The sequence below is a fragment of the Rhinolophus sinicus genome, chromosome 6 (genome assembly GCF_057876585.1).
Source record: "Rhinolophus sinicus isolate RSI-liver-muscle chromosome 6, RSI-T2T, whole genome shotgun sequence".
NCBI lineage: Eukaryota > Metazoa > Chordata > Mammalia > Chiroptera > Rhinolophidae > Rhinolophus > Rhinolophus sinicus.
Window position 1 is genome coordinate 36,223,666 of NC_142506.1, and position 23,285 is coordinate 36,246,950.

A 23,285-nucleotide genomic window follows, 5' to 3' on the forward strand; every position below is an offset into this window, starting at 1 on the left:
CTGTTTTCTAATTCGAAGTTTAAAATTTTGACTAAATCAGTTTTTTCAGATGGAAAAAAAAAAGTTGGACAGGATATGCTCTGAGTCCTTTCAAAAATCTGAAAAGATTCTCTTATCTGACAGCTTTGCAATATTTTTCTCGCGATCCGTAGTGTTACTGTAGACACTTGTGTATATACTCTATATAGATTTTACTGTGTAGCTTAGAGACAGAAGTAGTCGTGGCCGAGTGGTTAAGGCGATGGACTAGAAATCCATTGGGGTCTCCCCGCGCAGGTTCGAATCCTGCCGACTACGGGAAACCAAGGCTTTTGCAGATACTTGTTTTCATTTTGGAGAGTTCTCAACTTTCCAACGGATCATTTAAGGAGTTTATATAAACGGCTAGAATACAAAAGGACCCCAGTGGAGTCGGAAGAGGAGTGGATAAAGGAGCTAGGGAGTAGTGTGATTGTAGTTACAACCAGAAGGGGGAGATGGGGCCAATATGCGTCAGACAACCTGGCACGATGAAAAGCAAAGTGTCCTGACGTCTCTCAGGAAGGAACAGCTCCGACCTCTGGCCCTGCGAGGACCCCGGCGCCACGAGACCTCGCTGACCCACAGCACCCTTTTGCAGGAGTGCTGTCAGCGAAAAGTCCTCGCGGACGCCAGGTCCGCCTCGGGAAGGAGCGCGCATGCGCAGCGGTGGGCGCAGCTGAGGGCGCGCGAGGCGGGTTCTCGCGTTGCCCCTGGTAACTGGAGTGGGGGAAACGTAAGGACTCAAGATGGCGAAGGGTTTGGATGAGCTCTTGGATGAGGTCGAGTCCAAGTTTTGCAGACCAGACCCATTCTGCCTGGGCAAGGTCGAGCGGTCCGGAGGCTGCAGCGGCGGCGGCGGCATCCTCAGCAACGACTGGAACCGAGCCGAGGCGAAAGAGAATCTCAGGTTAACGGACGGGAGGGGTGGGCTGTTCTGGTAAAGCCTGCTCCAAGCCCTAAAGCCGCCCCTCCGTCGGAAATCTCCAGCTCTTCTCCCTGTTAGGGCCCAGACCCTCAGTTCCCGAGCCCCGGGGCCGCCCACACCTCAACTCCGTGTACACGAGGATTCTGGCGTATCTCTTCCCGAGGCCCGACTCCGCCCCCGGGCAAGTCCCAGAGAGCTGACCCGCCTCTGAGAGCTCGAGGCCTCAGCCAGGCAGAGCCCAGAGGGTCCTGAAGGAGGTGAGGAGAGAGCGGTGCCGTGTAGGCGCGCTCTCTTGAGCCGCGAAGGCGGTTCTGTACCCCCTGTGAGGTACCGGTACAAAGAACCTCAACCTATTGTCTCTGACCCCATTCCCGAAATTGAGTAATCCTTGGACCAACTTTTGAAGTAAACGATTCCGTTCTATTGTCATCATTAGCTGATTTTTGTTTTTCTTTAGCTCAAAGAATTTGGGGAAATTTCTTAAGTCTTTTGGGTTTTGATCCGAATTACCTTTCGAATTTGTCATTTTTTTTGATACTGTAATTATAATTCTCCCCACAATCCCAAAAACAGAAAAGAAAATTTTGCGTCATAATGAGAATTGCCTTTCAAAGTGATGACTTGGGACCCTCTACAGTAACTTCCTAGAACCTGTTGGAAACGTTTGTAGAATTACACAGAGGTAGCTTTGGAACAACCCAAGAAAGGCGTTCTTGTTAATTTATGGCTGTATCTGTGGTTTTTGTTTTGGTGCACATGTGTATGATTTCCCAGAAATATTACTCAACTTTGTTGTTACCCAATTTACCAGACTTACCTCTAATGACGTTTATTTATTTACAAAAATTCACCCTCAGAACATAAATACATAGAAAAGATTCTAAAGTTCAGAAACAAGTTCTAAAAATTAATTGAGTACTGGGCAGCATTCTAAAAAATAAATGTAGAGCCAACTACATACAGTGACTACTTTTAATGGGCTAATGCTCATTTGATGAGATATTTATGCAAACAACACTCATTAATTTGTAGATAATTATCTTTATGCTGGACACCCTTAGATACTCATTCCGGCACACCTATCCCTATCCCACAGCAATGTTACCTTGAGATTTCTATTACTCTTTTTATTCATTCCTTTAAGGAATGGAGACAGTTTATCAAAGAGCCTTCCAGAGCCTGTCCATTTTAGAACTACTAGTGCAGAGGATTAGGGTATCTTCCATCAGGCAGCTTAAAATGGAAAGGGCTGCTAAGATGGATCCTCTTCAAGCACAGGTCCTTTTATGCCTCTCCAGAGCCTGTTATTATACTACTAAAATCCATCCATAATGCTTCTAGTACCCCATCCCACCTTACTACATCAGATTTTTCAGTAATACATTTATAAAAGTTGTAGCAAACCAGTCATGTGATAAAAGTTTTCATTTGGTAGTGTAGTTGTAAAGATAAATTATGCAAAAAACAGCTACAAAGACCCTAAACCGAATACCAAATACAGCCCCTACCTGGTATATAGTGCCAAACATTAAAATTTTGTCCTTAGCCAAAACTGATATTTAAAAGTTAGAAACCTATTTATGTTATGAATTTATTAACAGGAGACTGCCTGCTGATTATTGTATAGTGATGTAGACTATCTTTTCCTTATAAGAGTTAACATACTGAAATTGTCTCTTAAAGTGATAGTTCTGCAAATAATAAATGACCATGTTACATCTGGATACCAGGAACAATTGCTAATGTAAGTGGTCAAAACATGCAATTTTTTGAAGTGTTCAAAATGATAAAGAGAAATATGGGATTAATTTTTTAAAAGACTGATGCAGTTTGAAATGCAATAGTAATAAAGTGGTTCAGGATGATACAGATGGGAATGTTTACAGATAATATCATAACCTCCTAGGTAATAGCTATAATAATAGCTAACATATATTGAATCTTTTGTATGTGCTATGTGCTTTATATGTGGTATTTCATTTAATCTCTGCAACCCTGTGAGGTGAACACTGTCATCCCATTTCATTGACGTAAACCAAGACTTAAAAAAGACTTAAGTTGCCCAAGGTCATATTTCCAACTCCATCAGAACATTGTAGATCTTGATTTAAGCTTTTATATGTACCTGTCACATTTAATTGTGGGTTTCAAGTGTTTGTATTTCTTTTATTTAGAATATACCTTTTATTTTTGATAAAAACTATATATTAAATCAAGATTAGACTATAAGAAGCAAAGGTACAGATAGAACCAATAAATGTTTATTAACCTTCGATTAAGAGTCTTATGTTACAGTATCAAAAGAACAGAAAAATAAAAATATATTACCCTGTTCTTTAAAATTTACATAAGTTCTTAATGAAATGATGGCTTTTTTTTTTTTTTTGTCATTTCTCTAGCAAAGCATAGACAAGTGTAGTCATCATAAAATTGTGTGATCTAATAACAGACCAAAATCTTATGTAGGCTGACAGTATGGATCCCTAAAGGTACCGATTATGTCGGTAAAGTTTGAATGCATCTGATTCTTGAAATTGTGAAATTATATGAGAGCAGAACCCAGAGAGTATATCATGAAAACCAAAGGAGGAGAAAATTTCAAGACATTTTAGCAACCTGCTGTCATAAAAGGAGTTAGTATCCAACAATGTCAGATGCTTCTGAAGGATTAAAAAGGATTGGAAATCAGAAAGACCATTGAGTGTGGTAATTAGGTCAGTAGTGACCTTTGAGAGAAGAGTTTCACTATAGTTGAGGGATGTAGAGGCCAGAAATAAAATAGTACACGAAGTTTTAAAGAGTTGTCTAGATCTCTAGATCTCCTTTTTACAGATAAAATGTTTGAGGTTCAGAGAGGTTAACTAATTTAAACTAGGTCAGTAGTTCTCAACCAGTTATGATTTTACCACTCAGGAGGCATTTGGCAGTGTTTTGACATTTTGGATTGTCACAGCTAGGGAAGGATGTGTTACTGGCATCTAGTGGGTAGAAATCAGGGACACGGTAAAACACCCTACAGTGCACAGTGGCCCTCCTCTTTTCCCCGCACACACGTTCCAAAGAATTATCTGGCCCTAAATGTCAGTAGTTCCAAGGTTGAGAAACCCTCATCCAGGTTTCCAGCTGATGCTAAATCCAATATACTTGTAGGGAAGTAGAAATAATGAATATAGACCGCTCTTCAGTAGTAAGTAAGAGAGGGTGACAGATTCAAGAGTGTTGTTTGGAGTGTTTCTTTGAAAAGCAAAGTCTTAAGCATGCTTATAAATCAAGGGAAGGAGTCAGTACAGAGTGGAAGACATTAGGGATAAAAGGGAACAACTGAAGAGGCAAACCCTGGAAATAGATGGAATCAAGTGTTCACTCTAAGGCAGCAGTCTCTGGATTTTCTTACATCAGATTAATTATCTTACTCCAAGCAATAACAAGGGCCATATAATCAAATGGTCCAATAAAGTTATGAAGTTGATATACAGCATCTGTAACATAAACTCTAAAGAGTGTAATGTGTTAAGTGTACAGACTGCCTTAGATTCAATTCCAAGCGTCTCTCACTATTTGTATGAACTTGAATGAGTTTCTGAATCTCTTTGTCTCTGTTTCTTCATCTATATTGTAAGTATTCTGTAAATGTTAGCTATTAAATAGAAGTTCCATGCAGTAACAGTTTGTATCAATAATCCTGTGATGGCTTTACCTGCAGAAATTAGAAAGGTAGTTAAAATATTGTCAAACAAATAATTGCTCTTTCTTTTTTTGTATTGATCACTTGAGTATATAACCTTTGGCTCCCCTAGTAAAAAGATTTAGTGTAACTTAACAATGAAACTCTTAGGGAAAAAATTAGAAAGACATTAAAATTATCATAATTCTCAGGTTCTACTTAAAATTGTACATATTTTATATTCTTTATATAGTGGTTGATGTTAAAAAAGTACATGCCCAGCTTTCTCTTGAATATAATGTATTGCTTTAAACATCTTAAGTATGCAATGATAAAGTACATGTGTGAATTTGTAACTGATAAACTATATTTTTCTCTCAGCAAACTTAGGTTATGTCCATAGCAGGAAAAAAATTAATTAACATCATGTTCATCATTCTATTACCAACTGTAATAATATACTTTATTTAAACAAAACTCTTCTGATACTGCCTGACTTTATCTGCTCTTAAGCTTCAGCTGTTTTATTTTGTTTTTCAGATCAACAGAAACATTTAAAAAAGAAGATGATCTTGACAGTCTTATTAATGAAATATTTGAAGAGCCCAACTTTAATAAAAAACCCTTTGTAAGTCAAGTGTTATAAATGTGCGATAATTTTTTTCATTATTTCAAGACATGTTTAGAATAGTCTGAAAACTTATAAAATGCACAAGTATCTATAGTCCTTTGCATTCTGAGAAATATAATCATTTAAATAAATTATTCCACTTAGAGTTGTAGAAGAAATAAAATATCAGAAATTCTCACCATGTGTTTGGTTATTCATTTCTCAGCAAGAATGCGAAATTAGAAAAACTGTTAGAACAATTGTCAACTCATAGTTGAAGTTGGTTGCCTGTATTTATTTGTAGACTCTAAGAACACTTTTCTAAAAGACCGAAAACAGTTTTCATTATAGGAATGTGCTTAGCATCTCAGATGCAATGCCATTGCTGTTATTCCATGAACCATGAGAAAATTGTTAATATTTTAATTTTTAAATGCTTATGTATCTATATCAACTTTATGAAAAGCTCGTAAAGTAATATAACAACCCCCTACATATTTACCACTCATATTGAACATACATTAATGTTTTGCCATATTTGCTTCTCTGGATTTTTTTAAAGAAATAAAAATTATAGTTTAAGAACTCCCCAAATCCTACTCTACTGCCTTTCTTCCCAGAGGTAGTCACTGTTCTTTCTATCCATACTTTTATACTTTTATTACATATGTATGTAAATATAAACAATTTTCATTGATGTATAATACCTCATGTAACTCTACCACAGTTTATTTATCCACTTCTCTGGTGATGGACATTTAGGTTGTGCCCAGTTGTTGCTTTTACAAACAATGCTTCTTCAGATATCTTTAGATGTCTTCTTTTGCCCATCTACAGGAGTTTCTCTAGGATTTATAAACCTTGAAGAGGAATTGCTAAGGTTATAAGGTGTGCTCATTTTAAACTTTTCTACCCATTGCCAAAGGGTTTTCCAAAGTGCTGTATCGTTTATATTCTTACCAGCAGTGTATGAGAATTTATATACTTTAATTTTTACCACTTTGGTGATTGCAAAATATATTTGTTATGTTTAAAAGAAAGACCACATGGGAGTCTAAATTACAAGGACCACAAAGAAAGAAAACAATCTTAAGAAATAAATATAATACCAAAGGTTTCTTTAAAGGTAGGGAAAATTAAAACAAGACAGTGGAATGAAAATCACGAGGCAGTGGTGGTGTTAAGGATATGGATGTGGGCAACTTATATTTTGGTGAGACAGATGAAAAATAAAATTACTAATATAGATCTTAAGATCTTTTTTGTCTCTACATTTAATTTTATTTAATTCATCTGAGATAAATTAATAAGCTGATAGCCTAGTTGCTTAACCTGTCAACACAATGGCAGTGGTGTTGAATATTCTGAGGAAAAGAATGCGTCATAAATGCTGAACAGCAATCTAATTTAATAGAGCAACTACATGATGCGATTCATTGATCATCTGAGTAATTATTAAGTACTACAGGATGCACATCTGTATGTGGGGCACTGTTTCTTCATCTTAAAGTATTTCAGCAGAAGGAAATACTTCTCTGGCTTGACTTTTAGATACACAAATTTGAAATAGAAGTAGAATCATGAAGAAATAAACTTTTGTATACTCTTCTATGTGCTCCTTTTTTCAGTTATATCTAATTTTCCAGCCTGCAAGGGAGAAAGCAACACAAATAAACTTCTGAATGAGAACAGGTCTTTGTAAAACATTGATTGGATGAGGAAAAGTGTCTGTGAATGGCTGGTCCATGCCCACCTTGTCCTTAGAGACCACATCATGCTAAGAGTACTGCTCCTTCCCCTGACGTTCGCCCACTCTTTTATGTTTCTGAACTGCTCTCAGACCCACACGGGAAAGCCCAGAAACACAATAAATATCACAGTATGCCAGCTTCGAGTCATAAGTGTGAACCTGGATGGTACATGAAACATGCTCCGAAAAATAGAAAATCATGCAATTATTCTTTTTCAGACATGCACCAAAAGTTTTTCCAGTTCTGTTTAATATCAAATAAAAGAGTTAAGAGAAATAGTAAAATGAAATATTTTTGCCTTAAATTTCCTCACCTACTTGGTAGAATGAAGGAATGTCTCTGCATAGTTTAAATTGCCTTTTCTCCATCTCACTTCCCCTCTTTGGCGGTGGTCCTAGTATGTGGGTTGGTTTATATTGTTTGGTACCATATGCCAGTTAACACTTAATAAATGCCTGCTAATGATGATGATGTTATGTAACCATATAGGAACTACTGTATGGTTGTGACTATGTAGCTCTACATTTTCCTTGAATGCCTATTGGTTGATATCTTTCCATTTGATCAAAATTAATATTCCTGAAGTTACCCAGGAGTTTGGTTAGTTTATTTTTAGTTCAGGTGAGTACCATTCACAGCCTTTAAAAATGAGTCAGGTTTTTTTCCTCCTCAATTGAATTTTTCCAGGATGAGGTTTAAATAGAAAGTCCTTCATATTAAATCGTTAAACTCTAGTATTAACTGAAGAGTTATAAAGTGACTCTAAATCTTAGCATGCTAATAATAGCAGTATATCAATTTCCTATACTAAAAGAATAATTTGCAAATACCTCGGGGAGGTCTACTTTCCTTTTGCCTTTAAAAGGTTTTGATCATTGTTTTTATTTCAGAAACTTTAAAATGATACAAAATTTTTGTTTACGTCATTTAAAAAATATTCTTGTTATAAAATAAAGAATATTAGTTTTCATGTTACAATTGTCTAAGTTACTCTTTGCCTTTTGTTTTTTTAACAGAAATTAAAATCTAAATCTTCAGGTAATACATCTGTCAGAGCTTCCATTCAAGACCTTGGTAAAAGGTAAGCTGACATTGCTCTGGTGAGTTATACACACTAGTGAGCAAAGACTGTGAGCATAGTCTAGTTGATTTTATTACCATTTAAACAGCAGTGACATTTTACAACAAAGCACTGGTTGGCTTTCAGGAGAAAGACCAATAGCAATATCTTTAGTGTTCTTATGGTCTGTGACCTCTTAGTGTAAAGGAACTTGAACGGGAGATAATTGCTATTGTAAATAATTTTCTGCCATGTGGAAAAAAAAAAAGGTAAATGTGAAGTTTCTCAAAATTAATGTTCTGTTATATTCTTTAGTATTTACTTTGTCCCTTACATTATTTGGCAAGCAGATTTTTCTGTGACTCATTTTAACTCCTTGAGTGTTCCTAAATGTACAGGTTTTGTCCAATAAAACAGTGATCCTGGAATAAATACCTCTTTAAAAGAGTTGGCTTGCTCAGGAAAATATACAATTTGATTACAAGACTATCGAGTCATTGAGGCCAAATTAACTTCTCATATTTCTTTCTTGTAATTTCATTTTCTCCCATCTATTGAACATGTCTAGTTGCAGCCCAGTGTACCTTGGTGGAAGCACTGTTCCGTGCGGGGTTGGAACAACTACTTCACAGAGGTATGATGTCAGAAATATACCTTCTGATTCGTTTTTTCCAAATTGATACCCTGTTACGACATAGTTCTTATCATTTTGTCATTAATCTGTTTCATAATGAGGAATATTTTATTAGCCAACCCAAGAACACTTTACGGAAATGTTTGTTACTCTTGGGTGATAGCTATTTAAAGCTATGATGTTGAGTATGTGTTGTTCATTATGTTGATACCCTTTTCTAAGCCCCACTTGAAGTGCCTGGATCACTCCACTCCCAGCTTGGCTTCCACAGGACACCAGGAGAATGAGCTTCTACTTTGTCATTTTTCCTTCCAGGTAGTGGAAGCCAGTGGCTAAGACAGGTAAAGCAATGTAGCCATGCAGCTACATGATATGTACCCACACTAACTTGGCCAAACAGCATGAAAAGCTGATAATCTGCAGTACCCAAAAAGTTCCCAAGTATAGTCACTTGATTTTACGTATTTAAAAACCAGAAAGCCTCCTTTCTTTATCCCTTCCCCACCCTTTCTTATACTCACTGTCTCACACAGTACCTCTTTAAGGCAGTCCTATGGTCCTGATGGTACCTATCCGAAGCCCATATTGGCCTCGTTCTCCTAGCATATTGCATGCTCATTGTCATAATGTGGGGAAACAGATTGGTTTTAAGCAAATTTTTCTGTTGTCCTGGTACTTTCGGTTCTATCTTTGCAGAGGCCTACTTACCTAGATTATTATTTTTTTGTCTAATTATTCCTAAAACACTTTCTATTTTCTGATAATTTTTTTTAGGAAAGAAAAGACTAAGATATATGATTACATGTTGACCACATTTCAGGAGGGATAACTGTTATATTAAATAATAGAAGTGGGATCTGAAAAAGACATTGTTGAAGAGTTGATGTTGTGCTTGTCTAGATTCTAGGAAACCTGGAAAGAAGGGCTGTAATAACAAAAGGAAATGGGGTCTAGGGAAGCCTGTACCAGGAACACCAGGCAGCAGAAAGGCTAATACCGTGTTTCCCCGAAAATAAGATCTAGCCCCACAATCAGCTCTAATGTGTCTTTTGGAGCAAAAATTAATATAATAAAAATTATATTTTACTATAATATGAGACTGGGTCTAATATGATATAATATAATATAGTATAATATAATGCCAGGTCTTATATTAATTTTTGCTCCAAAAGACACATTAGAGCTGATTGTCTGGCTAGGTCTTATTTTCGGGGAAACACAGTAGCAGTCCATTGGGTGCTGCCTTCTATATGGGTTGTGAGAATTGATAGCACTTCAATCATCATGCATTGAGGACTGCCTATACAGAGAATTAGAGGTACAAACTGCCCTTTAAGAAGGGTTACTGTCAATCCTGACTATTTGTGTCAACTCAGTGGGACTGACTGTCATAGTCATTTCCATTTCCAAGGAAATGATTATGTTATATTTCAGCAGTAGGAATCCTATATCCTGCTACTACTTTTCCATTTTATCTCAGAATTTGTGTGTTAGTGTTTACTTACAGGTGTCTTTTGATTTTAAAAATGGTCTTTAAGATAATGTATTCTGTTTTACTTCCAAAAAGTAAATATTTCATTAAGATTTTCTTTTATATAGTATTTTTTACATGTTCTTTGATTTGGTTCCTTAATAGCAGAGTCTTGTTCCAGGTGAAATTTCAGGGGACAAAAGAATGACCTGTTTTTCAGCTTGAGGGTCCTGTTACATGATATTGACCCATGAGAATGCCAAAATCCATCAAACCCCATTCCTACCTTCTGCACAGCTACAAAAGCAGAAAACATATACCATTTGCATATATGTGCACAAGTAAATGTTTGCATTCACAGATTGCTTCTTCCTCACCCATTACCAAGATACCAGTCATCGGCCGCCATTTTTTAGACACAGATCTACATCCACAGAAAGATAAGCACATACCTGTTCATGTACATGTAAAACATTTTATGTGTAACGTACTTTATACTGTCTAGAGCACTTTTTATATATGCATATTGGTTTTCACCTGCTTCACAGGAAAAAAAAAAAAACAAGATGGAGATAAAGCAAGAATTTTTAACTCCATTTTGTAAATGAGGAAATTGAGGCACTGGTGTTAAACTCATCAAACACGTGAATTAACCACCTGCTTGCTGGGTCCTAAGTTTTGAGTGAACGAACACATTGTGGTGAACAAATAAATGAACACTTACCTGCCCTCAATGAGCTTTCAGTCTGAGGAGAGAGACTAAACAGATAATTCTACAAATAAGTATTTAATTTCCACATAATATGTAATGTGAAGGGAAAGTGTTATAAACATAGATAATTGGCACCCAAGCTCATGTGAAGGGTTAGAGAATGCTTCCCTCAGCAAGTAACATTTAATCAGACTACAATATGAAAAGTGAGTAGGAGTTAAGCAAAGAGAGGGGACCATTGGAGTCAGAGGGCATGCCATATGAGGTGATCCTTAGCTGGGAAAGAGTGTTGGAGGAGCAGAGCCCATTCGGGTGAGCTGGAGCATAATGAGTGGGGGAAAGAATGGCTCCCGATGGGGCCAGAGAGGTAGTCAAGGGACATTTGGTTTGAAGTCCTGTAGTTCTCTGGAGGATTTTAGAAAAAGTATGTCATATATGCAGTGGAAGCCACTGGTGGTTTATTTGTTTGTTTTTAGCAAATGGAGTGACCTAGTCATATTTGTGTTTCTAAAGAAAGTCATTTTGGCTGCTGAATGGAAAATGGATTGGAAGTTGGAGGGACAAGACAGGAGAGGACCCAGAGAGATGAATCAGCGGGCAATATCATCAGCAGCAAAGGGATGATGATAATAGCTGTGATCTGAGTAGAGGCAGTGTCTGTAAGGAAAAGGTGTTACATTTGAGCTATTTAGAATCTAGAATTGACAGAATTCAGTGAATTAAATGGTTATGGGAGGTAGGAGAGAATGCTGTTAAGAATGATTCCCAAGTAATGTGCCTTACCCAAGGTCACATATATTATTACAAAGCAAGGACTCAAATGTGTAACTTGATTCCTACTCCATTATTCCGTCTAGCATACCAGTTTGCAGAAGGCCATATAATAATGTATTAGAAAATCTAATGTAAGGGGAAAATCTTTGCTGTTTTTGCTGCTGCAGCTGCTATGATTTTCCAACTGTCCAAACATTAAGATTACCCTAATCCACTGTGAAGATCTGACAGTAGTTAGCTGAGAACCTCAGGGTGGGGTCTGGGCACAGACTATATTGGGCTGGATTTTGGGCATTCCCATCATAAACATCTTTAAAATAGTAAAGATTCCACTTATTAGCTGAACAAGGGGACAAAGCTGTTGGTGACACCTTCATAGTCTATTCCCTCCATATTTTAGAGAAAGATATCTGACAGTTTATCTTTCATTGGAATCATGACTTTCAGCTATGCTCTATGTATACATAATTATGGAAGAGAAATAGTTTTAAATCCTGAAAATAAGCATGATTTACATGACCAGGGCATGATGGAAATTGAGTCTATTCTGCCTGTTTTCCGTGTGTTTTGTTTGATTCCCGGGTGGAGTTCTGATTTGGAAGTAATGCTGAATGACTTTAGAGTATAAAGATTTGAGTCTTTTGCCCAGCTGGTGGAAAGGAGAAAGAGGAGTAAGAAGTGTGTTGGCATTAATAAGGTATAGATAAAACCAAGGTGTTATTTTCAAGCCGAATTGAATTTTACTCTCCTAATTATTTTTTAACCTACTTCTAAGACTGGATTAGTCTATAGACTGGTACTAATTATGATCTAAGAGAGTGAATCGTAGCAGCAGAGTGATTTCTTAGCTGTAAGTTACTTTTATTTTTCTCAAAGGACAGTGTTTGTAAGAAAATGTGGTAGTGTGAATAGATTTGAATAAACTACTAAATTTTAAATTAAATTAAAAGGCTGTATTTAACATTATGGTTGAGATTTTACACATACAGAATGTCAGGAAATTCAAAATTATAGTTCCCACAACAGCAATAATTCAGCCAAATTGCACATATGTATTAAGGCATTAAAGTTAACACTCTGTGCAATCATGTAATAAACTACATATGTATGAGAAAGCAAGTTATGGCAGCTTTGGGAACCATCATTTTGCATTTCCTGACGTGTACATTCAAAATTCAAGTTCAAATGTGTACGAATATAATTGTGTTGAATTTCCATATGTATATGATACAACATCATAAATTGCTAACAGTTTGAAAGAAAATATGGAATTGCTTATGAAACATATAGAGTTTGAATGTTTAATTATTGTTATGATTAATAATAATTTTATAAATAGAAAGCATTCTCAAAGGAAATTTTAGGCCAAAAAAAATTGCAATTTTCAAGTTACCATATCTGAATTTTAAGGGAAATACGTGGTAAAAAAAATCTAAGTATGGGTTTTATTTTTTTTTTTAATTGTCAAAAGATGATATCCTTATTGAAAAAATGAAAGCAAACTTGAAAAATGTATAAAGAGAAAGATAATCTCCTTCCCTCCCCTCCATTCCCACCATTCCTGAGACAACCAGTGTGAAGTGCATAGTACACGAGTATAACCTTCCGTGTTTTTCTCCATGTTCTTACCTTATAAACACCTATATAGGATTTTTTTTTGGTTGCTTTCACAAAAATAGGAACATGTTGTATATGTTACGGTGCACCTTGCTTTGGCCATCCCTCTAGGTCAGTTGGTAAATTAATTCTCTTTATCAGCTGCCTAATATTCCATAGTATAAATGTACTGTATATTATTCAGTCTTTTCGCTTTTTGGTAGATATCCAAGTGGTATCTTGTTTTTTGTCACTTCAACAATATTGCAGTACAAATTCTTGAAATATATGCTTATTTGGTACTTTTAATTATATGGTTCCCCAAAATAGGATTGCTAATGCAACAGCTAGGGATAATTTTAACTTTAAAATAATGCCAAGATTTTCCCCCAAAGGTTATAGCAATTCATATACCTACCAGAAATGTCTAAGAGTGCTAATTTTTGCTAACTTAATTGGTAAAAAAATTTATTTTCGTGGTTGCTATAAATTTTAATTGTTTATATTTTACCTTTTAAAAAACACTAGGTGCTAGGCAGTTATAAACACTTCACCAATATCAACTCATCAGGTCCTCATAATAATTATTCTATGAGATGTGTAAGTATTATTAGTATCCCCATTTTACATGTAGGGAAACTGAGTCACAGAGAACTTGAGTTACTGGACTGCAGTTACACAGTTAGTAAATAGTGGAACCAGTTGAAGCTAGGCAATCTATGTTCTGAGTCTACACTCTTAACTACTATAATACCAGTATTAGTGAGATTGAAAATATGTTTTAAATTTTTCCTTTATTTGTTGTGATGTTTTCTTCCACTCTGTTACTGGTCTTTTCACTTTGGTTTGCGTATCTTAAAAACTCTGATTTCCTTTTAATGTTTAGATGATCAAATATATATTGATTCTAGTTTTTAAATACTTCCAACAATAGAGGTTTCTTTAAAGTAATCACAATTATTATACAAATGAAATTGTAACAGCAATTCATAATTATTGCCATATATTATCATTTTACTCTTAAAGTCCCTATGTAGTATATGAGTTTTGAGAATTGCTTGGCATTTCAGTTCCTCAGATATTCATTAAGTACCTGTTACATGCTAAGCATAATTCTAGCAATTCTGCCCTCTTTCTTTCCTGCAGCATCAGTATTTTGCCTGTCACTACATCTTTTCCATCAACATATAAACATGCTTTTTTCCCTACTTTCTTAAATAAAACCTTTTCTTAACCCCACTTCCTTTACCAGCTACCACTTCCATTTAAACTGCTCAGATATACCTTCTCAGAGAGGACTATGCAGGCCACTATTTAGAATTGCAACCCACTCCCTCCTAGTACTCCAAATTTTATTTACTCATTATTACATTTGAAGCACTTTTCATCTTCTAACGTTGTGATGAGTATTTATTTCTTTTTTTTTTTTTTTTTTTTTTTTACTTTAATGGAAATTTTAATAAATTGGAAAATGTTAACTTTCTGAAATCTATTTTTTTTTTTTTTACTTTAATGGAAATTTTAATAAATTGGAAAATGTTAACTTTCTGAAATCTTTTTTTTTTTTTAATTAAATTTATTGCGGTGACAATTGTCAGTAAAATTACATAGATTTCAGGTGCACAATTCTACATCACATCTTCTATAAATCCCATTGTGTGTTCTTCACCCAGATTCAGTTCTCCTTCCATCGAGTATTTATTTCTTTTCTCGTTAGAATTGAAGCTCCATAAGGACAAAACTCTCACTAGCACAGAGTAGGCTTTCAGTAAATATTTTTTAAGTGAGTGAAATGCCAGATAGTGTGGAAACAGAAACAAATAAGATATTGTACCAGCACTTAAGTTACTTATAGGGGAGACAGTCATTTCAATATAACATGGCAAATTCTGTGATAGCGGCATCTTTGAAAATTTCAATAGGAAGGGAAGCAACTTAAAGAAGTTAGCTTAAGTGAAGATCTCCCTCAGGAACAATTTGAAAACCGTTAAACTAAAAGCTATACATTTATTTTGTTTCTTTTATATTGGTCCAATGTACATGTGTGCATACGAGCTCTGACAATTAAGTTCGAGAACTTGTTGCAATGATGTTGCTAACTTTTTTTTGGTACGGGAGGGATTATTCATTATGAGTTTGTACCAACTGGACAGTTAGCCAAGTTTACTATTTGGAAATACTAAATAGGCTGCATGAAAAAGTTAGGCAACCTGAACTTTTCGCCGACAGTTCATGGCTCTTGCATCATGAGAATGCACTAGCTCACAGCACTCACTGTCTGTGAGGGAGTTTTTAGCCAGTAAACAAATAACTATATTGGAACACCCTCCCTACTCACCTGATCTGGCCCCCAGTAACTTCTTTTTTTTTTTTCAACCGAAGACAAAGGAAATATTGAAAGAAAGACATTTTGATGGCATTCAGGACATCAAGGGTAATGCGACAACAGCTCTGATGGCCATTCCAGAAAAAGAGTTCCAAAGTTGCTTTGAAGGGTGAACTAGGTGCCGGCATTGGTGCATAGCTTCCCAAAGGGATTACTTCGAAGGTGACCATAGTGATATTCAGCAATGAGTTATATAGCTCTTTTTCTAGGATGAGTTCACAAACTTAATTGTCCAATCTTGTATATGTATCAGTGTGTAAGATAGTAGTAAAATGGGTTTGTGCAGAAATTTAACCTGGAAGTTCAGACATATAATCAGTCCTTTACTATAAAAATTTATAGTCAGATTAATCTTTACTTTTCTGTTGTTTGCTCTGTAATATGTAATATGTAGCATATCCTATGAATAAATCACCATATTTTTATAATTAAACATACTGATAATCTTTAATGTACAGTTCTTTTTCTCTGAACAGAGCATGTGACCATCTGCGTTGTATATCATGTGATTTCTGGGTGGTAAGCTACAATGACTATATGTGGGACAAGTCATGCGATTATCTGTTTTTCAGGTATGTTTTTAAAGAATTTCTGTGAAAAATGTACCAAGTACAACTTTATATTTCTTATTTTTCTATAATGTCTCTTGGTGGACTTGGTCAAAATGCAAAATGTGTGGCCTCTATGTCTCCGATATTTTTCTCATCCATTGCCCCCTTTCATTCTGTCTGCTGTCAGTCTGGGTAAGGACATGTTACTTCTGGACAACAGTACAGAAATAGCCTCCTTGCTGAGAATTAAAGCATAACTATAAGTATGCCATTCTCCTACCTAAAACCCTTCTGCTTACAGAATCATGTCCAAATTTCTTAGTATGGCATTTAATACCCTCCACAATCCAGCCCCTATCTATTTATTGTCCAGCTTTGTCTTTCCACAATATACTTTTCACCATCACAGGTTTTTAGCTACATCAAATTAATACTCCCATTCCCATACCCTGTGACTTTGTGCAAGCTGTCTACCTTCTAGGACACCTTTTTACCATTTTATCTACCTAAACCCTACCTGTCCCTCAGGGAACAATTTATTTCGCATCTTCCATGATTTCCTCACCATTCTCAACTTGGAAGTAAATTCATTCTTTCCAATGTGTCCACAGTACTTCATACCTATTTTAACACTCACTGTAATATAAGATTGAAAATCTTAGATTGGTTTATATGTCTGCCTCCCTCCTTGTGGTCAGAATTGTCTTATTCATACTTTTACAATTTGTACATTCTTACACATTTTCTGAATACCTAATTTTTAAAAATATTATAAGTTATAAAAATAAAACGATGCATTCACATTTTTAACTAAAAATTTAGAGCTAGAAATTAATTGTGCATATATCATACATTTTTGGATCCCTAAACCTGTGCCTAGACAAAGACTATTTTCAGACACAAGTAATCAGAATATACTGTAGCATCTCCAGTAGCATAAAGAAAAGGGTGAGTTTTTCTTCCACATCTCTTCTGGCAGCCATTCTCGTGTAAATCCCTGGAAGTCTCCTCTAATTTAATAGTTTTTAAACTTTTTCACATCAAGAACTACTTTAAAAATCTTATGAAAACTTTGAATCTTCTCCACACACACACACACACACACATGCACATACACACACACACAAAAATTGAAATGTACAAATACATGGAAAAATTAAAATTTAAGAGGTTTCACAGTCCCAATTCAAAATAAAGCCTAATACAGTCCCAAAATTCCAGGTCAGGTTAGCCCATTTTTAATTCCATAGTTGGAAAAAGTCAGCTGTTAGTTTCAGGTCTGTTTTGCCTTTTCTGACTTTTCTAAATCCTCTGCTAGACACTATCTTCTAGTTAATCTAATAAGTGATTAATAACCCCCATATGTCACTAAAATGAACCATCAATTTTTAGAAAACTAGTATAGGATAATAGAATGCATGTAATATCAAAACTGGTGTGAGCACAGGCATTAAGTAAACTCACTGGTGATTTAGTTGGTATTGAGGAACTTGCAGTGTCTAAGAGTTATCAAGGACATCATTTGATTTTGGTGGTAGCCTGATTTTTTAAAAAATATATATGTACTTTTAGATAAAACAGAATTAGAAGATTTATTATACTGTTAAAAATAAATAATATTTATTATTTGTCTTTCTACAGTATGCTAAATACAATATTTTTAAAGCAAATAATAACAAGTAATTATTTGTATCAGTAGAAAATGTTGTCTCAGCCCTCAAGATACTTAGAAATACTTGGGAAGTAAGAGAATGGAACAAATAAAAAGGCTGTTACCATCATAGGATAGAAATCATTAATGTGATATTTTTTATTTTGTAGAGCTTATTAGTGTTCCTTTATCAGACAGACATTCAGCACCTAATCTGTGGCGTTCTTAGATATTGGGCTCACAAGATGAATAGGACCCAGTTTCTTCTCTCAAGTAATGCAGTTTTGAGAGGGAACAACATCATGTGATAATATAATGTGATAAATGTGACAGTGGAGGTAAGTTAAAAGAAAGAGGAGTATCACAGGACAAGGTGTATACACTCCACCCTGAGGTATCAGGGGAAGCCTCAGACTCTTGAATAATAACTAGGAGTTTGCCTGGCAAATAAGATGGTCACTGGTATTCTTTTAGGAAGTATTTTTAAAGACACAGGTGAAACCACATGGCATGTTTGAGGGCTTACAAATAGTGGAAAGTGTTGGATACAAGGGCAGGAGATGGCAAGAGGTGAATGAAGTAGGAGAGAAAGATAGAAAAGTGCAGAGTCAGGAAAGCCATACTGAAGAATTTGGACTTCATTTTTCAAGTTGTGTATAACCACTGAAGGCTTTTATTTTTATTTTTTAACCAAGACAGCAATCTGAATAGAGGTGATTTTTTTTTTTTTTTTTTTTTTTTTTTTTTTAAGATAACTACTGTATGGGAACCAGGCCAGTTTAGAATCATGGGGATTATTGAAGGATGTTATGATAATCCAGTGGGAAACAAATGAGGACCTAAATTACAGCAGTGAGGAGGGTAGAGAGGAGTAGATGGATTTGAGTAATATTTTAGAGGTAGTCCTGGCTGTGAAAGGTGAGAGACAGACATCGTCTAGGCTGTATCCTGGGTTTTGTGTTTACACTGATGGGCGATGATATTGTCCTTTGATAGAGGGAATTGATGAACAGATTTGAAGGAAGAGGCTATACTCATATGTTCATTTATGGGAGCTGCTAAAACTGTGGCTCTTAAGTTCTGGTAGGAAATGTAATCTGTAATGTGGTAGTTGAAACCATGAGATTGGATGATATGACCCAGGAGTCTGGCAACTTGGAAGCCTGTCAGTGAATGCAGAGTTAAGGGATCATTTAGTTAAGATAGGAGGTACACTGATGTTTATGTTGTCAAGGGTAAGGGAAATATGGGAGGGGAAGTGTGTGTGAATAACGAGGTCCTGGAGGCTTTGGGGCCTGGAGTTCTGATGGAAAGTGAGGATAGGACGAGTTTCATCCTCTGTAACTGGGTGAGAGGAGGTAAGATATTGATGCATTCTCAGAGAAAGCTAGGAGATGGAAGGCCTTTCACATCTGATGGCCTGGCTTTTTGAGTGAGGATGTGGTCTGCTGAAAGTAATCGAGTGGAGGGTAGATGAAACACTTGGGGAGGGAAGGGAAAAATCGCAGAGGGAAACAAGAAGTAGGTGACTGAAAGCGAGTCACCCCAATAAATTTAAAAAATAAAATAAAATAAAATAAAAGGCTTGCAGAGTGCCTTTGAATGCCCAGCAGAACATAGGGAGCCATTTGTTTTCAGTCTGCACATCGTAAGTGAAACGCCATGCTGTTGTTTGTTTTATTGTCCTTATTTTATAAATGGGGGAAATAAGGGTATCCTAACTTTCACAAGTTCTAGAACTTTCTAAAAGATGCATAATCTATATTTGACCATCCTGCCATAATAGCTAAATTAAATGCTTTTATTTTTCTATTGAATCTTTTTTTTATGGGAAATAATGAAATTATTTTCTTTTCTAAGCTTTTAAGATACGTGCTGCTTAAAAAGCATTTGAAATGTATTAATTAGTTCCTTGGCTGTTCATGATTCCTACTCGTAAAACCTCTCATTATTTAATCAGGTATCAGATGTTAAATTTCATCAAAATATATTGCAGGTTGAATAAAGATCATTTTTCCTTCATTTAACAATTTAGTTTTCATTAAACACATTTAGTTTTGTGGAGTTTTTTTTCTTTCTGATAAAGCTTGGATGATTCATTTCTTCCCCTGTAACCTTAGCTCAGTCACTTAACTGGTCAAAGTCTCATTTTCCCGAAATCAGACAGTTGGCCTAGAAAATCTCTCAGGTTTTGTTAGGTTCTAACTTTCTAAATTGTGCCTGGGTTTTGTACGGTACAGTACTGAATGTGGTGTCCATTGGCCACCAGAGGGCACTTTATAGCCTGCCTTCTACTGCAGTGATAAAAAGTAACAATAGGACTATATATATCTTTTTAAAATATTTATACTGTATTTCGTCATTTTACTTTGCAATTTTTTCATCATTTCATTTTGAATTGTTTCATTTTCTGCCATGTAATAGTTACATGAATTCAGTTCATGGATTATCATGAAATCATAATTGACTTTCTATTAATTAAATTTTAACTTCTCTAGTTTTTAATAATTGCATCAAGTCAGATAGTTATAATCTTTGTGATGGTCCTGCCCATTGATTCAGTTATTTTAACATTATTGTCATTTAATGTAGGATAGGCATTTATTTTGTTGCTAATACTATAAGAAAATAAACATTGAAACAAATGAAAGCTATAATTTCAGTTCAACATAAAGAAACAAAAGGCACTTTTTCTCTATCAATGTAAAATTTCTATAGTTAACCTATCAGAAGCGTATTATTTTTATATCTCTTATATGCCCTCCATTTGCCAATAATACAGGCTTTTAGAATATGGTATAGTGAATATCTGAGTTAGGAGATGAACAACCATCCTTTCCACTCTGTTCTTTATCATGTCACCTCTGATAAGACAAATCAATAATTCTTCAGCCTTTTAGATCTTGTGTTCTAAACAGCCTTAATAAACAGACCTAGAGAATTAACATTTAAAAAGACTGGATACCAAGGAAATACCATCAGAAAGAACTCAGACACATCTCTTTTATTGTTTGTGTGAGGGGATCAAGGTTTGTTTAGTGTTCAGATGTTGTAAAGATAGGAAAATAAAGCAATTAGAACTTTTTTTTTGTCATTAAGCACTGAACAAAGCCACTATTCTAAAACATTCATATTTTACTAATAGGAACAACATGCCAGAATTCCACAAATTAAAAATTAAGTTGGTAAAGAAGAAAGGCACACGGGCATATGCCTGCCAGTGTAGCTGGAGAACTATTGAAGAACTGACTGACCTTCAGACTGATCATCAACTGCGTTGGATTTGTGGTAAACATTAAGAATGCAGACTTTTCACATTCAGACAAATGCATCCATGAGAGCAGTCAATTAATCATTATAATATTTAGGTAAAGGTACATAGCAGTATCATGCCCTTTGGAAAAAAACAGGAAGTTTCATTTAATGACTATTCAAATTTTTGAAGACCAAATGGACTTGAGAAGATAATGAGCTTTAACATTTTGGAATTATTCGCTTTTGATATATGGACATTTTACTTTGTAAGTAATGTAACGAGTTACCCAAATTCTTCTTTACCATCCTATTTCCTGTTAAATGGAAGTTTAATTTTGGAGTTTCATACAAATATATAGCCTTTGATTAGCAACTGCAGTATTACTGACTGCTGATACACTTAGCATAAACATTCCTCATTTATAGCATTTAAAGGGGATAAAGCCAGCCAGTGCAGAGGTCGTTGAGGGGTATATACATCACCCTCCTCTAATCAGAGCTGTTATGCCAAATATCATAATTTAAACATGGCAGAAACTATGTAAGCAGTGACTAACTGAAGGGTTTTCAGGAGTACAGGTATATTGTAAATGAAAACACTGCCTATATCTGACATCACCAACTGAAAAGCAATTTTATGTTCAATAATGATAAGTGTGACAGATTTTAGCTTATTTCTCCTTTTTTTCATTTAGATATCAAGTTATTTAGTTTGCAATTTAACAAATATCCATTTATGTATAAATTTTGGGAGGGGGGAAGGGATGCACCTAAAATCACAAGGAAAGATGCCTAATACGAAGTCATTGTTGGATTTTCCAGTACTTTCTAGACTTTAATGCTTAAAACTCCAATCAAGTAAAGGGAACAGCAAGTAATATATTTTCTCAGGCAGCCTGTTGATTTTTCTGCTAGAATCAGATCAATATACTGTTTATTGGATGAGTGCATGAAGAGAAATAAAGCATAACTGAACCAACCTGTTGGGCTCCTTCTTGACATCACTGAGACTTGAGGAACTCTATAATAGCAGCACATTCCAGAAATCAGTTACCTTAAAATTACCAGCTCCCAGCCACAATGGAGAGATTCTGCGGGCTTTCCAGTGTGCCAAAAGCTCTTTTTACTGCATGTATCTAATATATAGTTCAAATGTGTGACACAAGACATGCTGAAAAGGAGTAATTGAAGCAAAGTTATGATCTGCTTAGTCTTATGCTGAATCCATTCCGACCACCCTACTTAAGCAAAGAAGAAAAATCTGGTCACTAAAATCCTTTTCCTAGCCATGACACATTTGCACATGTGTAAAACTTACTTTGGTAAGTCTAGCATTGCAACAGAACAAATCTCCTAGTGGCAGAGGCTCACATTTTTGTATGAAGAATATGTTTACAGATCTTATTTTTCAATAACAATGTTTTACTCCCTAAAATTTTATCACAGTGTAGTTGTATCCAGAAACGGGGATTTGGATTAAAGTCACCTGTTCCAAAAAAAAGGCACAGCAACAAGAATTGCACATTCAGAACCCCATGGAATTTGTCATAATGGGAATGTTTTCTTTTTATTCAAATGAACAAATTTACTAAGTCATTAATTTGAAAATATATTTTATTATTTAACCATAACTATCCTGTAACTTGGATATATTGCCCATGTTTGGCATTCCATAACATAGTAATTATAATAATTCCTTAATGTCAGAAATGTATATATGAGTTCATATTTTTGTTGGCAATTTACTTTTTAAGCTTTCTAATACTGTACAATTTAATCTAAAACATAGAAATAATATGTTTATATACCAATGAATAAATTACCAGTTGTAATTTAAGCCAAAATGCAATTACTTTAGTATCAATGTAGAAGAAAAGCATGATTTCTTATGAACTGTAATTTTAAAATGCAAAAATCTTTAAAACTTGCAAGATGTTTTGCCCATTTGTTTTCAATATTTATAATAATTTCCTACCTTTAGAAAGTACCTATTTTTTGTCAAGCCAGGTAGATACTTTATTTGAACTGTATTATACTCTCCAACCCTTGTCCCTAAAAATGAATAAATAATTAATAGTTTTACTCTGTATTTAGTTACTTTTTTTTGTATAGTAAAATGTTCATATAGGGATTCATTTGAAAGAATTTTGATAATTTCTTTTAAAATGTCAACAAAAAAGTTTCCAACCATCCAGTTGAACAGAGAATTTATTGATTTATATCG

At 35.1% G+C, this 23,285-nt stretch overlaps 1 protein-coding gene and 1 non-coding gene across 5 annotated transcripts; both read left to right on the forward strand.

Moving 5' to 3' along the window:
- Nucleotides 1-215: 215 nt before the first annotated feature.
- Nucleotides 216-297, forward strand: TRNAS-AGA (transfer RNA serine (anticodon AGA)). The gene has a single exon. It is a non-coding gene; the product is annotated as a tRNA-Ser (tRNA).
- Nucleotides 298-525: 228 nt separating this feature from the next.
- On the forward strand, nucleotides 526-23,150 carry CFAP418 (cilia and flagella associated protein 418). Of its 4 annotated transcripts, none has more exons than XM_074316245.2 (7): nucleotides 526-928; nucleotides 2,630-2,690; nucleotides 5,151-5,238; nucleotides 7,988-8,052; nucleotides 8,600-8,665; nucleotides 16,063-16,176; nucleotides 20,952-23,150. In XM_074316245.2, exons 1-7 carry the CDS (start codon nucleotides 784-786, stop codon nucleotides 21,103-21,105), a joined length of 693 nt encoding a protein of 230 aa, XP_074172346.1. In that variant the 5' UTR covers nucleotides 526-783; the 3' UTR covers nucleotides 21,106-23,150. The 4 variants fall into 4 exon arrangements, with proteins under 4 accessions (XP_074172346.1, XP_074172348.1, XP_019573783.2 ...); XM_019718224.3 differs by having other exon boundaries at nucleotides 542-928; nucleotides 16,081-16,176; XM_074316247.2 differs by lacking the exon at nucleotides 2,630-2,690 and having other exon boundaries at nucleotides 538-928.
- The last annotated feature ends 135 nt before the right edge of the window (nucleotides 23,151-23,285 follow it).

Bases quoted from the DNA above. Each gene is read 5' to 3' on its own strand.
- CFAP418 (XM_074316245.2), top strand. From the start codon at position 784: ATGAGCTCTTGGATGAGGTCGAGTCCAAGTTTTGCAGACCAGACCCAT. The intron at 8,053-8,599 runs GTAAGCTGACAT...GAACATGTCTAG, and splicing joins ATTCAAGACCTTGGTAAAAG to TTGCAGCCCAGTGTACCTTG. The intron at 16,177-20,951 runs GTATGTTTTTAA...TTTTACTAATAG, and splicing joins TGCGATTATCTGTTTTTCAG to GAACAACATGCCAGAATTCC.